The 17809-nt window shown below is 32.3% G+C and overlaps 1 protein-coding gene across 5 annotated transcripts in view; it reads left to right on the plus strand.

Moving 5' to 3' along the window:
* The window catches only part of LOC139514674 (serine-rich adhesin for platelets-like), a 39291-nt gene extending 24351 nt beyond the window's left edge, over positions 1-14940 (plus strand). For all 5 annotated transcript variants that reach the window (XM_071304165.1, XM_071304146.1, XM_071304155.1 and 2 more), the window contains one exon: positions 8810-14940. In XM_071304165.1, the coding sequence (XP_071160266.1) occupies positions 8810-13305 (4496 nt within the window). In that variant the 3' untranslated portion in view covers positions 13306-14940. The remainder of the gene's footprint in view (positions 1-8809) is intronic.
* Positions 14941-17809: the final 2869 nt, after the last annotated feature.

Genomic DNA, 17809 nt, shown 5'->3' on the forward strand with positions numbered 1-17809 from the left:
ATATTCAAGACATTTGTTCACTTAATACACACATAAATTCTGATCACTATGAAGAACTATATTTTCAAAGCTGTGATAACAATGGTAATGAAATTGACCATGTAGAAAAGTTTAAATCTTCTGTTTTAGAGGTAGAACAGATTATGAAAAGCATCAACTGCAAAGTTGTGTTTGCAACAATTACCACGATGAGTTTCTTTTCTTGGAATAAACGTAGATATGACATGGGGAAAACATCAGATTTGAAATCTTATGATAGCTATTTTGAAATGCAGAACAAATTAAACTTTAGTTTACATGAAATTAACAAGTTACTAATAAGGGTTAACATTGGAAATAATGTTATTACGCCTTTTCTCCATACCTATGTTCATAGATGCTCTAGGGGTAAAATCAGATACTTCTATAACATGCTAGTTGATGGGATGCATCCGGACGATAGGCTGTCTGAAAAATGGATAAACATTATGAATAAAACGATTGCAAAAAATGAGCGAGACTGGATTGAACATTTGTGATTCTATGTTGTATTTGATCGAATGTTTTGACAAGATTGCACTATTTGACTAAATATACACTTTTAGAATACATGCATTGCACATGAAGTTGTTTGTTATTTTACCCTTGTCCGTCTGTGCGTACGTACGTCCGGCGTACAATGTACATCCCAAAATTGGTTTCCGTTCTCTAACTTGAGTTTGCCTCAACTAAATCTTATGAAACTTGAACACAATGCTTATTATCACAAAATACAGATCAAATATGAATTTTGGTAGCGTCAATCTTAAAGTTCTAGAGTTATGCCCCTTTATAAATGGAAAACAATGCAAATTTTTTAAACGGTTTTCGTTCTCTGACTTTATTAAGTTGTCGCAACCAAATGTTATGAAACTTATAGCTTTCGGGTCGATCCGGCCCCACGTCGATCCGGATACCAAACTTATACACCATGCTTTTTACCCCAAAAGACAAATCAAGTTGAATTTTGGAGGTGTCACTTTAATCATTTAAATTATCTAGTTAAGCCCCTTTCTAAGTTGAAAAATTGCAACTTTTTTAGTTTGCATTCTGTAAATTAATTTTGTCCCAACAAAACATTATGAGACTATTGTGTACACAATACTTATAACCACAAGACACAGATCAAATAAGATAGCGGCACTTTAATCGTTCTTGAGTTATTTCCCTTTGTAATGTTGAATGCAAGCGGGGGCATCACCTGTGTACATAGGGACAAATTCTCCGTCAATTTTAATATGAAACCAATCGATTTTTTTTTAATATAAATTGAAAATTTCGTAGTGGGCATGATTTACCTTAAACAAATTTTATTTTAAAAATATCATGGACATGACATATACATACAAATACAGTAATACATACATAAACAAGGTTTCCTTTATATTTACCCGTCTCCCTTAACACGGGCATGTTTTGTATCAATGGTTAGGGTTTTCAAATTATAGGAAAAAAACTTTTCAAGCATGGATCACTCACTTACTGACCACCAATTATATTGCTGAAATTTAAAAAAAGTCATGTGAACCTTGTGTTTTGAAAAAGTTCATCTCAAAACATTCCTCTGGGGCCAATGACTTTTTTCAAGATGTAGCATTTGTGCCATATATTGTTTTTCAAAGTATTAATTGCGCTAATTTAGGGAGTTCATTTGTGCCAATTTACCTGTCCATATGCTACTGTTATCACGTACATAAAACTCCCTTATAGATTGTGTTATGGATGTCATTAGGGGAAATTAAATAAATCAAGAATTTAAAATTTATACTTTATGCTGGAAGAGCATTAGATAAGGATCAAAATAAGCTAAAAATATTGATAGGTCATGGAGCTCATTTTCGAGATATTTGATTTTTAAAGTATGGTGGGAAAAGGCTGGCTCGGACTTTTACTTTACATTTGCATTGGTACTAGATTTTTTTTTCTCTATTTGGGTCTCAAATCAAAAGAAAGAAAATCAAATATTTGCTTAAATTTTGGTAAATGACCTTTTATGAGCTATTTTAAAAGTCTTAAATAAAAAGAATCAAAGTACTGAAGTACTGAACATCGGATGACCGCAAGTTCTTGTGGATGGTCTGATAAGCATTTGTCACATCTCTATACACATGTATATCTAATGTTCATGCATTTGTATATCATTCTATTCTACTATATTTATAATAGTGCGGTGCAAGTGTATGGTGGACACGTCACTCTTCTGTAATAATTCGTTTTTTCTAATAAAATGGATATAAAGACATTCGTATTTCCCCGCAAAAAATGTTTAATCACCCATGCAGAGTTAGCGTTTCTTGAGATTGTAAACGTTCTTGTGATATTCTTCCGCATGCGTGTGCATAGATATTAAGGATTATGTACCCCTGTGTTGCTTCAATGCTAAACATATGGAAATTTTAAAGAAAATCCACAGCCTTCATCCTTGTTCTATCATATTTGGCAATTTGATGACCGATAGATATAGGATTATTGCATGCAGTACTAGCATTGATTTCCTTAAAACAAGTTTATTAATGTAGTTTTTGGTTAAAACAAATAAAAATATGGACCAAATCAAGTACACCTTTTAGGGTGCGCTTGACTTTAGTTACTCTGCACCAGGAATTTACAGGTTCGTTTTTTGTAAAAAAAAATAAACACTAGCACATCATTGAAAAGCAAGTGAGTAATCTATGTTTCAAATTTTATAACAAAAATCTCTTTATTAAAGGCTGTGGATTTTCTATAAAAATCTTGGTTTATTTGCCCCAAAGTACTATTTTTCTATTAAATGCAATGCAACACTAAATAATAATTCTTTGCATAAAGTTTCCCACTAGTATATGTTCAAAGTGGCCTGTCTCTATTATTCACTATATCTGTAGTTTTGATACAATTGATGTTTAAAAAATTCGTACAAAAATGGCTACAGAAGGGTACACAAACCTTAATGATTTTTCAGTTATATGAACATACATATAACAAAACATTTTTAGCTCACCTGGCCTAAAAGGCCATGTGAGCTTTTCTCATCACTTGGCGTCCGTCGTCGTTGTCGTCGTCGTCTGTCGTCGTTAACAATTTTTCAAACATCTTCTCCTCTGAAACTACTGAATGGATTTGAATGAAACTTAGCATGATTGTTCCTTAGATTATCCTGCACAAAGTGTGTGCTTCGATTTTTGATCTGTCAAAAAACATGGCCGCCGTTACTTAAAATAGAACATAGGGGTCAAATGCAGTTTTTGGCTTATATCTCAAAAACGAAAGCATTTAGAGCAAATTTGACAGGTGTAAAAATGTTCATTAGGTCAAGATCTATCAGCCCTGAAATTTTCAGATGAATCAAACAAACCATTGTTGGGTTGCTGCCACTTAATTGGTAATTTTAAGGAAATTTTGCAGTTTTTGGTCATTATCTTGAATATTATTATAAATAAAGATAAACTGTAAACAGCAAAAATGATCAGCAAAGTAAGATCTACAAATAAGTTAATATGACCAAAATTGTCAATTGACCCCTTAAGGGGTTATTGTCCTTTAATGACAATTTTTCACAATTTGTTGATCATATAAATTGCTAACTTTAAAAAATCTTCTCCTCTAAAACTACTAAACCAAATTCAACCAAACTTCAACTGAATGATCAGTAGGGTGTATAAAATAAAGTTTGAGCTTTATTTTTTATTTCGTCAAAAAACATGGCCGTCATGGCTAAAAATAGAACACAGGGTAAAATGCAGTTTTTGGCTTATATCTCAAAAACTCCAGCATTTAGAGCAAATAAGACAAGAAGTTAAAGTATTTATTAGGTCAAGGTCTACCTGTCCTGAAATTTTCAGCCGAATTGGGTAACTGGTTTTTCAGGTATAATGCCCCTGAATTGATGATTTTAAAGAAATTTTGCAGTTTTTGGTTATTATCTTGAATATTATTATAGATACAGATAAACTGTTAATAGCAAAAATGTTAAGCAAAGTAAGATCAACAAATAAGTCAATTTGACCAAAATTGTCAATTGACCCCTTAAGGAGTTATTGCCCTTTAAAGACTTTTTTCACAATTTGTTCATCATGTTGACTTACTTTAAAAAATCTTCTCCTTTGAAACTGCTGTATCAATTTCAGCCAAACTTAGGCTAAATGAGTTTCAGAGTATCTAGTATAAATTTTATATTTCATTTCCTTGTATGTCAGAAACATAACTCCTATGGCTAAAATAGAACATAGGAGAAAATGATTTTTTTTGTTGCTTTTGAAGAAAATAGGACGATTCAAAGAACATTTAAATAAATTGAAAAGCCAAAATAATCATTGATGAGAGATTTAACCAAAAAAATTATGGTGAGCGATTCAGGCTCTTGAGAGCCTCTTGTTTTTACTTTTTATGAGTATTCATTGAAGAAATGAATTTATAACACGCGATAAGGAATGTTGTATAAAGTTTGCACTTGCTACTGTCTACGTATTCATCATGTTTATAGATCGGTTAAAAACCCAAAACGAATATTACGTAATGGAAATCTAGGCGATAGCAATACACCGGAATGCCCTCACGGTAATCCGCTGTAAAAATGGGAGTTATGGGCAAAATATTTTACCTTGTATCATAGGGGAAAACACCGAAAAGTCCGAACATCTGACACAAATTCCATAACCTCGCCCAAGTACATCCTAAAATATGAATTCAGAAATTTCGTATGATAATTATCTCATTTCCCTAGACACGCGTTTTAAAGAACAATTATACTTTAACGACCATATTTAAGTTTTGAGTTACTTAGTTTCGGAGTCATATATATTATTTATTAAAAATAAGGGTTTTTTAAAATAATTATTTAGAAGGTCCATGTACATGATGTACTACTTTATGTAATTATATCAGTGGTCATATTTAGTATTTAATATTGGTCATATTTGGAATTTAATTTATGTCATATTGAGTAATTAATATATAGATTTACTGTAGGACACTTGCTTTCATATCTCTTAAATCTGACAAAATCTGCACTCAATGTACAAGTTAGAAACGTTTTACAGCAGATTCCAGCGAGTATGGAGCTGCAGGTAGATTCTTTGGTTAGCTTCCTTGCTAGCTCAACCATGAAATCATTATTAGGTAAGGTACACAAGCCTTTGGGTGGAGTCAATAGTTAAACAGAGAACCAATCAGAACTAATGACATAATATAAACATTGTAAAACTAGTTTTACAAGTCAGTTTAAAAATAAGTTTTTAATCTAAATTTAAGATTTATTGATAAGTATAAGCAAATTCACAAGCATGTTGTAGGTGTGTTTGATTTGCCAATTTTATTTCAATCAATTACTCAGTTCATTTATAAATACAGTTATGTGAATGTACTTTACAATTGTACAATCACGGCGTAAATATCCTTATGTTGCCTTTGAATAACTGCAATAGTATAAAAACAGCAAAGATAATGATTAAGAGATCGGCCATTTTGTACATATACAAAGGAGAAACTTCGAGCAAGCATTAATATTTATAGTTGCATTGCATTTTAAAAGTTAAACGGGATTTTGTGGCAAATAAACCAAGATTTTTGTAAAAAATCCACATATATTTTTGTTATAAAATTTTAAGCATATATTAATCACTTGATTTTCTATGATGTGCTAGCGATTATAGTTTACAATAAATCCTAAACAACCTTTTAAATTAAATTTAAAAAATCGTGCTAAGTCACGAAAGTCGAGCGCACCCTAGAAGGTTTACTTGAATTGGTCCATATTTATATTGTTTAAACTAATATCTAAATTTATAAACTTTTTTTAAGGAAATCATTGCTAGCACTGCTTGCAATAATCCTTCATCTATCAGGTACTAAATTGCCAAATTTGAGAGTACAAGGGGAAATACTGGATTTTCTATAGAATTTCTATTTGTTTAGCATTGAATCAACACTAAATATTATCATCCTTGAACAAAACATAAACCGTAACTCCGCTTCTAATTTATTGTAAAACTAAGAATTTTTTAATTCAATCAAAGACTATAAGAAATAAAATTTAATTTGCAAAGTTGTTTACATTTAGGTAAACCTGTTTGTATGAAACATACATATTATAAACAGGCCATTGATATGAGTGCTTTCATTGGATGATGAATTGGTGCTATGCTCCTCCCAATTTTAAGGTAATAATCATTTCATGGTTGAGCTAGCAAGCAAGCTAACCAAAGAATGTATCTGTAGCTTCATACTCGTTGGAATCTGCTGTAAATGTTGTTAAGCAGTGGCTGATCTAGAAAAGTTAGGCATTCATAAATTCTATATTGTTTCCAGAAAAAAAAGTTTTATATGTTTCTTTTCTCTAGCTCTATGTTTTGATAAGAGTTTTGTATCTCGACAGTAGTTTTATAAAATATTGTAATGTTGATTTAGGTTAATTAACATGTATTTTAGGTATGTTTTAAAAAACCTCAACCCAAAATTACAAATTTTTGATTTGAAGTTACAGCAACATGCATTGAGTGTGTAGGTAAAAATAATATCGTTGATTAGCTTGCTTGCTAGCTGAACCGTGAAGTCATTATTAGGTAATGTATACTGCCCGCCTTTCGTAGTAGTCTGGTCCTACAGACAGATTGATTGGTTATCTGTTCTTAATGGAGGGTAGTATACCTAACCTTATAATGTCTTCACGGTTCAGCTAGAAAATAATCTAGTCAAAGATATTACCTTTACCTGCACACTCAATGCGTGTTGCTGTAAACAAAATTCAAGACCAGCTGCTGTCACTGTTATGAGAATCTGGATGTGTTTATATTTAACTAAATAAATGTCGAGATGAACATGGTGGTGAGCGAGTGCATTGAAATGGAAATGGTATTGTTATTACGAAGAAAAATTTGTCTAAAAATGCTAACATAACAAACTTACACACACACACAGCATTTGAAAATAAAAAATACTTCGAAAGTTGTCTATACATTACTAGAATAAAATCCATACATCCCGCTATAAATCACAGGAAACATGCAGTATTACAACAATAACATTTCACGCTTCTTATGCAGCCATGGTTCAGTGCCAAGTACAAATATCCATGACATACGTTAAGTGAAGAAAAACAAAACAAGACGACAAAATAACACACTTACAAACATTTCGTTTATAAAACCGGCATTCCAACAACAACATTGTAATAAACAAAAATAAAAAACTGAAAAATCACAAAAACTAAAAATCAACACCACATCATATCCTTAAAGCCCATACAGTGTTCAGAACCTCTATATAAATACAATTGCAAAAGAGGGGGGGGGGGTAGGACCTTTATCGGGACTCCGGGAACGGGTGTTTTTAAACTCGGGATTTCGGGATTGGGAATTTTTTTTTCGAATTTCGAGATGTCGGGATTTAAATTTATTTTATTCGGGACCTCGGGGATTTCGTGTTTTTAAGCCAGGGATTTGGGGATCAGGACGCCTCCAACCCCCTCATTGCAATAATAACATATACGAATGACACATGCACACAACATATATCAATTTAATATATACAATAAAAGACCATGCACTCGTTTTGAAATCCATGATTTAGTTTGTAAATTATATATATTATATATAAATGTTTAATGTAATGATTTTCAGTTATAAGATATTTAGTATGCTAGCTATATCTTTGCAATATGTTATCTTTTTAACAAATGTTTACCACAAATCACTTTTAAGACTGTATAGTTGTAATCTATATAGGTAAGTAGTAAATTAAGAATTGAATATTATATTTTGAATACAAGTGACGACCGAATTTTGCTTCGTTTTTGTTAAAATAAATGCTATCAGGGATTAATCAATAGTTTGAAATGGATAATTATGTAATTTTAAAATGTCACCGTGCCTGGCGATTTTGGTTTGACGATTTTATGCTATGCAATTGAAAATGTTGTTTTGACCAAGTGAGACATGATGCACTCCTTAATATCTGGATCCTTTGAGACCTCCAGTCCCCTTTTTAAATCCACCGCTGGTCATGTCACTTGTGTTCCAATCGCTGAATACTTAGTCACTACTATATTGATGGTTATAATAAATTGATATAGCATTAGATATACACTAGCTATTATGACTGTAAATTAAAGGGAGATATATTATGTTTTTTGTATATATATGTCCTTGTATTTAATAAAATACAAAAGATTAACATGTTGTTTGTAGTGTATCGATAGTGACACATGCTTCGAAATGGTTTAACCGATTTTCATATATGATAGTTTGTAAACAGGTCTAATATAAAACATTGATTTATACATTAATTACAGGTCAAATTCAATTTTCACGATGTTAGCTGTTCTTGTTGTTTTAAGTTATAGAGCTTTCAGTAGCAAATTTTTTTTTAAAGTTATTTCCCTTTGAACAAAAATTTAAAAAAAATATTTATGTCATTTTTGGTCTCTTATTTTTATTTTGAGTTATTTCCTTTTGAACAGAAATGGTGTAATTTTAAATAAGTAAGACAGTCTGTGCATGATTGTATGGAAGCACACACCATTCAAACCTACAAAGAAAAATAACCTTTCATGATTTTTCTTCTAATATGGTTAAAAAAAAAACCCGTTACGTTATACTTAATTTATCATCACTGCAGATTTTTTAAAGTCAAATGACCCCGGATTTTGTACATTATAATATATATGGATTATTTCAGAGTTTTAGTAAATATGCTTTAATGAAGGGTAAGTTTCAGAATGTTTAATATATTTGCCATGCATTAATTACTTTCTTTAGTTAACAGGTCATATTCATGTCCATGGAGTTAATAAAACTATACAACTCTACATTTACAGCACCAAAAGATCCAAAGACAATTTCAAATAATTTGAAAATAACAGAAAAGAAACAACCAGATAAAACTAAACGGAGCGACTTAAAAGACATAATTAGAACAAAAGAATGTACATCATTATCGAAAAAAGCAGTTCATGAAAAAAACAGAAGTGATGATTTAAAATCAATCAAGACATTGAGCTTTGAATCATCAAGGACAAATTTAGATACTAATTCCGAAAAATTAACACAGAAAGCTAATTCAAGCGAAAAAATAAAACAGTCTGAAAAAAGTAACCCGTCAAAATTCAGACACATTTCTACAAAAAATGATACAAAGAATTTGTCTAGTTATCAGAAAAGAGCAGAGAAAAATTCGAGTAACAAGTCAAATGTGACTTTAAATGGTAATGTGATTAAAGAGGACATTAAAACGCAAAATGGACCCTTTAAACCTGATGCTGGTGTTCATTTGGAGTATAAACACAACATTAAGTCAAAAGAAATAGAATGTAAAATGCAGGCTGTCGCAGTTGATATTTTCAAGCTTGCGAATGAGTTTCAAAAAGTGAAAAAGTCATACTCAGAAACAACAAAAACCGAACCGGAGACTATAAGATTAGATGCAATCGTGCGAGATGAGTGCAAAGATAAAATTTTGTCGAAAAATATTGTTGACAAAGCAGTTACCATAAAGAATAAATCAATTATTTCAGACGTCCAAAATAAAATGAAAATATCAACTTTGATAGATGAATGCAAGAGAAACATAACTACTCATGGAAACAAGACCAATGAAATAGCACGGTCTAAAAGCACTGACAAGTCGAGTACATGTAAGAATTTAAACAAGAATGAGCGGAAAGGAGAAAGAAAAGTAGATGATAATCATAGAGTAACTAATTCACGTGATCACAACAGGGATAATAGAGTTTTAAATGAAAGAAGTCGAAAGCATGATGTAAAATACAATGGTCGAAGATGCGACGAAAAGTATCATGAATGTCGGAGGTACGACGAAGAAAAAATGCGAAGATGCGATGGAAATCGTAGATATGCTAATAGAGATTTTCTTAGAGCTGATGATGCCACTAAACTTGTTGGAAGGAATGAAAGTGGTGCATTTGATAAAGATGCCATTTATAAACCGTATGAATCTGGAACACCGATCCGCATGTCTACTGAAAGAGATGAATATAAAATCTTAGGTAATGAAGAAAAGCAAAGCTGTCAAAAACAAAATGAAAGAAATGAAAACTCATCTGCTTTAATACAAATGAACAATACTGAAGATATAAACCAGCGGGAAAGTGATTCTATAATAGCAATTTGTCAGAAATCGACGGATGAATCAAAAATATGGAAAGATTCAGAAAATGATTTGCAAACATTGGAGGGAAAAAGTATTAAAACAAACGTTTCTGTTGAAGAGAATCACCCATCAGGGGAAAACGTACTAGTTTTGAGAGCCCCTTCAAAGGACACCGAGGAGACAAAAGATCCAATAACAAATTCAGCTTTAAACGAAAATTTCACCTCAATGGATGTAACTGGAAACGAATCAGACCTAGTATCAACTAACCCCACAGAAGAGGAAGACATGCTGTTAGATATGAGCGATGAACATGAACTTACTTCAGGTAGATCTGATACTAATGAATTTTTCGGAGAACACGACACATGGTTATCTACTATGTCTGATAATAGTTCTTTGCAGCAAAGCAACATGCAACAACTTGACACACATTTGAATACAAATAGCAAAATTACTCTCGAAACCGACAATAAGTCCACGGAAATTGTCAAACAGAATTTAGTAACTGTTTCAACGAGCGTTCAACCACATGAAGACGCTTTATCGAACCAAATTGATCATAAAAATGTCAGTATTCCTTACAAAGATACCGAGACGACTCATTTCAGCAAATTGACTAAACGGTCATCATTTGACACTCATAATATAAAGGAATCTTCATTGGAAAACCCAATTAAAAAGGAAACATTGCCACCAACGCCTACCAATAGTGAACAAAACAATGAACAATTAATTAATTTGCAACATAATGTCAACAAACTAACTACAAGTCGTCCAACGGATGCCAGTAGTAAATGGGAAAAGATAACACCTACGCTATCGGCAAAGGAAGAAATTCAAGAGTTATCCCCAATGGAGGAAATCCAAGATTTATCACCAAAAGAAGAAATTTTTGTATTAAAGTCAGCTTTTATCTCCACCTCCGTAGATGATGCTCAGGATGTTTGTACTGTGATATCTAACGAAGTTGTTTCAAATACAGAGAGTAGTACAGCACCAAAGCATCTTGTCAAATTTTCTGACATTAATGTTGTGAATATTGCAACTTCTGAGAATCCAACACCGGGGTTGGTTGATACCACAACACCTAATAATAACGCACAAAAAAATATTGATAATATCTTAATGGCGAAAGCAAACCCTGTTGCTATCAAAACAGATGACAACGTTGGAAAGCAAACTGATATTGTAGTATCTGACAAAAAGTTTCAGAAGCCTGTTTGTATAACAACGTCCAATACAAATGTACCAACTAAACCCCTTGATAACATGACTATCACCAAAGATTCACAGAAAACTGATTATGCGACGACGACTGTCCAAAACGCTTTTGAAATAACAATTTTAGACAAAAATAATACATCAACTTCTGTGTGCATTCAAAAATACAAAAAGGATGTAATAACTGGTACACGAAAGATATCTGCTACATTCCGTGATATTAGTGAGAAGGTTCCAGTTTGTAACAAACCCGCTGTGAACGATGCACTGACGTCTGATCAAACATCAACTTCACACAATGACGTACCGAAACGAGTGTATACTGCAACACATGACGAAGAAGTTAACAAAATCACAAAGTTGCCGAGCTTGGCTTCTGTCGATTTACAGACACATTCTTCTAAAACAACTAACAATGACGTATCACAGACACAGTGTAGTTTGAATTATGAAAAATTTATACCGGAATCTGTATGTGTCGAAACTTCTTCAAATAAACCGTTATCCACCATTTTAAATGAAAATGTAACTGGTGTCACTCTCAGCTCAATATCAGTGAATGATCTTAAGAATGCAACACCGACTTCTGTAGAATCAGAAACATCTACCGACAATATGCCATGTAGTAGTGACATCCAGAAACAAGTATGCATAACAGCAGATACTCTGGTGACTTCGTCAAAAACTGGAATCGCGGTTAAACAAGGACAAAGTGATGAAGAATATCCAGCAAAAAATAAAAAGGGAGATAACGATGTAGTAGACCTGCTAGCTGAACACATTCCGAAGCAATCTCCATATGAAAACAAAAGGAAAATCAAACTTTTGACAAACACTTGTTTCTTATCGAAAAAAGTGAAAATTATACGCTCTACAATAAATAGACCAAGAATTAGACCAAAAATGAGCCCAGCAAAACGAAACATAGTTACTGATGCTAGTGATAACATTTCTGTCACCATTAAAAACGAAGACAAAGAAAAGAAAGATGTTAGGCAAAGCAAGACTGATACGGAAGGTAATAATGAGGTTAAGAAAAAAGATAGCGTAGTGATAGATCTTACCGACGAAGAAAGTCCGAAAAAATCAAATAACTGTAAGAGAAAGATAGATTTAGAACCAGCAAGCGAATCTAAAGACAACAAACGTGGACGAATTGAACAAAACAAAAGAAAAATCAAATCAAAAGTTACTATAGCAAAACAAAATGAAATTGCAAATCGTACTGATGACACTGGTCCGAAACAGATGAGAGACCGAAAAGATACTGATAAAAGAAGAACGACTGAAAGTAAGAAAAATTCAAAATATGAATCAGAGCGCAATTGTTACAAACGCATTGATGAAACAAATAGAGATTGTAATTATCGTACAAGCACTAAAAGATCTAACAGTAAAGAGTATGACAGAAAATATGAAAGTTCGGAATACGATAGAAACTTTGAAAGGAAAAGAAAGTACGCTAATGAACACGAAGTGCCATCACATCTGATGATGAACCAACAACCAATGAATGATATTTCTTACGTCGGTCTGAAAGTTGAACCAACAACTGCACATGCGCGATGTTTTAATGAGGTGGTAGGATATGCATATGATTTCATGCGCGGATACTGTGATTACAATGAAATTTCAAGTCAATACGTCACACCAGTTCGCCGATTTCGAACAAATCTTATGCGACAATTAAAAGCTACTTTTGACCGATATTTTTACGGACCAAATAATCCGTATGATCCGATTTATTCACTCACAGGTCCTCAACCACGATTCCGAAACGAAGATATTATGATCAGGACAATATTACACACCATTAAAAAGCCACATATTCGTCGAGGCACAGATTGTCATAGTTGTCAGTTTGATGATGTCATAGGGTACGAAGGTTATAAAATTCCATGTTTTTGGGTTAAAGTTGAATTTCGCGAGGGTGAATTTTTACGTGCATTACCAATACTTGATCGTTCCTATGCATATTGACATTAATATAACTGCTCAATTGTCTGTCTTTGTTGTTCACGATTTGTCCGCTTTGTTCTTCATGATTTATGATAAACATATGTTGCTTGAATAAAGTTTATTTCTTTTTATAATTGTTGTGTCGAGAATTGGGCGAGAAAACGTTTGATTGGTATTGTGAAGATATTTGAAAACATTTTATATCATATTGTTATCATTTCTATGTTATTCCTTACTGTGTTAACGGCAAACTGGACATGTTTTAATTTGAATGTTTTATATTTTTATTAATAATTGACGATTGCACATCGCCATAGACACGTATATTATTGTGTTCGAACTTAGAATGTCAAACCAAAAATAGGATCGACACTTTACTGTTCATATAACATGGAATATATTTATGCATACCTATTTTTCTGAGAAAACTGGTATCAACAAACATAAAAAAATTTCAACCAGATAGCATTTTTAAATTTTACATTTTTGTTTTGATTAAACATATTATTTACACATTTTAAATTTTTGTTCGAAAACGACTAAATTTCACTGAAGAATTAAAGTTGATTACGTTTTTTTTATATATAAACTTCCATCAAATTTTGTTATTTGAATATTCTCGTTTTCATGGATTACAAATGAGCACACGGAAATTGATAATACGTTTGATCTACTTATGTGCATGTACGTTCAAAAGCGTTTCTGTTGTCAGTATAGCATTGGCAGATGTTCTATGTAACTCGACATGGGCAGTTCAACGGTCTGTGGAAAAGAATGGACATGATTTCTTTAGAAGTAGTAAAATGTTGTGTATATTTTTCATATAAAAGTTTGCTGTTCGCCCTCTTCATACCACCGCTCAATTTGAATAGAACACTTGACAATCATGTACGAACAACAGAAACAAGGGAGCAAGATTTGTTGTTGATATTGGCTCAGATAATGATTTTTCATGAAGTGTATATGATTATACAGGAAACATCTACAATACAGTTTAATACGTATTTTTACATAATAACATGTCATACAACTATGTTAAGCCAGTTGACGATGTTAGTTGTCAAATAAGGGGACGACCATTTGATTTTCTTCGAAGGTTGGGTACTTTCATTTTTGAAAGATATATCCTGGCTTATTTAAAACTGAACAAAATACAAAACAGAAATTTTGGAAGTTGTTGAAAACAATTTTGCACGTAGTTATGCCGGGCAAAATAAATAAATAAGCTGTCCTGGCAACAGATAGAACTGGATATTCTATTCGAGAAAAAAGATCTCATGCATGTGCACCCTCCTAAAAGAAGATCAAATGGTCGGTCCCTTTTGCAATTTGTTAATATATACATATATACATACGTACATGTATATAGATATAGTGACAGTCGCATAATATACAGTGCAAGAGTATTCGTGTTTCTTTTGTTTTTATTGTCTTAATTTTGCATCTATACTTTAGCATTATGACATTCACTTGTATCTCTACCCATGTTTTGTCAGGGAAATGTAATTATTGTTGACAGTTAATTGTTTCTATTTTGTTTATCATACCATTATGCCAAATACCATTTGTTGTTATAACTTGTTATGTTCTCAGGAATTTTTATATAACTATGTTTACAATTAGTGCTATGTATTAAAATAAATTGCGATATATACAGTTACGTGTTTTATTTCATTAAGGATCTGACAACACTATGTTCACATTTCGGTTCTGGTAATAACTTCGACAGCCAATGAAATTTCAGCCTTCCCATTTTAAAAGTGTGTATCATACGGTAAAAAATAAGAGGATCTCGAAAGGTCCCTTATAACATAAAGTAGAGTGAAGCGTTGTCAGATTCTAGTAAGAGAAGCTTGGACACAGGATCTATATTTCAATCAGCATGGATTTCATTTAGATGACCCACTTAACCACCAAAATGAATTTCACACACACACACACACACACCTATATATTGAATACACAACGAAAAGGTATAGAATGCAATATTGGCGACAAAAAGCAATATTTAAAACTCATCGAAATTCTCTACTGTCTCTGTTTATTTATTTAAATGTACACCAATATAAGATATTTGACACAAGATGATATTCTGTCATACAACGCACAACATCAATCTAGCTAAGGAAAACTGAACATAACGCGACTATCAGCAAAACCAAAAAGCTACACAACGCACAATATCGGGGAAAAAAGAACCTTACACATAATGCCATGCACACAAAATTACGCGTTGACATAACATACATACATAGATAAACTGGACTGTCCATTACCATCCTGGAACTATTTTCTACCTTCCCCGTTACAACAACAAAAAGACAAACACAAACATTGTAGTCGATGACAGAACAGCAAGCGAACAGACAAGTGATATGTGCACAGGAAATAAAAGACCAAAAATATTACCAAATTTTCGATTACAGTAGAAAAACAACCAAACATACAAGTTCCTTGGCAACAGAAGATACAGACATCTTTGAAAACAATTCGTGCGTGAAAAGGCCTAAAAAAATAGCCAAAGAAAACAGGCAGAGCTCTGCACAGTTTTATCTATAAAAACAATGAAGCATGCTTGACAATAAAAAAAATGAACACACGCACACATGATATATTTCAGAAATGAAAAGGATCATTAAAAAATTGTTATGATAAGTTCAATTTTAGATTAAAGTATGTAATTATTTAAATGTATGCCATGTCTATGTTCCTTATGAATGGTACAGCAGTTGCCCTGATGATCAATTACTATAAGAACAGTAAATTAACATATCATTTCCGGGAGTGGTGGAACCTACAGAACAATTAACTGGTGTGTAAACATGATGTATTACCGGCTATCACTACAGAAGATACATTAAGATCTGTGTTCTCGATTGCTTTTAAAACTGTTGCTTTTGTTCTATTAGTATTGTAGTACAGCTGATTGTTGTCTGTTCTGAATGACATTGCAAATCAGTGGATTAGTCAAATATGTTCAGCAGATTATAATTGATAAGTGTTAAATATTGTATATATCTGTAGAGGGGACTGGATGCGGTCCTTTGATTCTTTTTTTTTAAGGTGGTACCCAACACCTTGACTAAAATTAATTTGGCTCGTTTAATTTTCATAAAATTTTGACAAAATATTTACTTTGACCCATCGAAAAAAATATAAAAATTTCAGAAAATTTGAACCAATCATTTTCTCGGAAAAAATTGGTTGGATAGATAGCAGTTTGGCAAACACTAATTTTGATCATTGAGAAGCTTAATAGTTCCATTACAATACAACGTGATTAAAACGCTTAGCTGATTTTACAGAGTTATCTCCCTGTAGTGTTAGGTACCACCTTAATTTTAGGTCATTATTAATTTTCTATTCTTTATTTGTTTGACCATTATTCTCTATCATTTATGTTAAAATGGTTGTCCCTAAAAATTCATAATCTTCATTGCACAAAGACGTTGCAGTTATCTTTTTAGATTTACACAATTTTAACCAAAAATCTTGTACAACTCACCGAGTTGATGTTTATCTTTATCAGGTCTAAAAAATGGAAAACAACACGTTTAATAATTTCATGCGTCCGAATTGTTTTTCTGGATTTACCTTCATCAGGAACGCTCAAAGCTAAACATTTGAAATCCGAAGATGTATAAGTACCGAACCCGTTGAAGAGCTATATGACAAAAATATCTAAAATAAATAGCCAAATTCATCTAAAGTCAACTTTGCCTGAGGGAGTTGAAACCTTAGTTTCGTAATAATTTCAAAACTCTCCATTAACTGTGATTTTCTGAATAAAATTGAAAATTTATCCAATATTGAATAAAAAAAGGATCTCGTTTTTTTAAAGGTTGGAATGTTTCGCTTCTTGTGTCAGGACTGAAACATCAACAAACACAAATGCATATCATGTTATACATCTTGATTGATTTGTTAGTTGTTGCCAATTTGGATGATTAACGTCGAGTGGCAAACATTTCATGCATGTTCAGGACAATATACATCTTGAATAGTATGATATATTTTCACCTTACTTAAGTGATCCTAAGTTTGAAATTCATATCCTTATAGCTAAAACAACCAAAACAAACCCCACTTACACGTCAAACGTACAAGTTCTATGTTTGCCACTGGACGTTATGCAACCAACAATCAAGTTCAATATATGTTACTATGTTGTATTGAAAGAGGAAAGCTCTTGTAAATTTTACATACTAGATTTATGAAACAAGGAGGTACAACTCCAGCAGTCTTTTACATGCATACTAAAATTCAACTCGATATATTATTTGTATTACATTTAACGTATCTCATAGGTCCGTTGACAAAGATGCACCAACAATTCAAATATAGTGTAAAAATGACATATCTGTATTTAAAAGAAACAATACAACAGTTGCCTCCCATTGTACACAAGATAATACTTGGACATATATATCGGGTCAGTCAACTCAACACTTCCTTGGTTAATTCATTTAGTGAGTACTGTGTGGGATAATTATTGTATTAGTTTATATCATTGATGTATGTATAT

Source organism: Mytilus edulis, chromosome 1 (genome assembly GCF_963676685.1).
Source record: "Mytilus edulis chromosome 1, xbMytEdul2.2, whole genome shotgun sequence".
In the NCBI taxonomy this organism is placed as follows: Eukaryota; Metazoa; Mollusca; class Bivalvia; order Mytilida; family Mytilidae; genus Mytilus; species Mytilus edulis.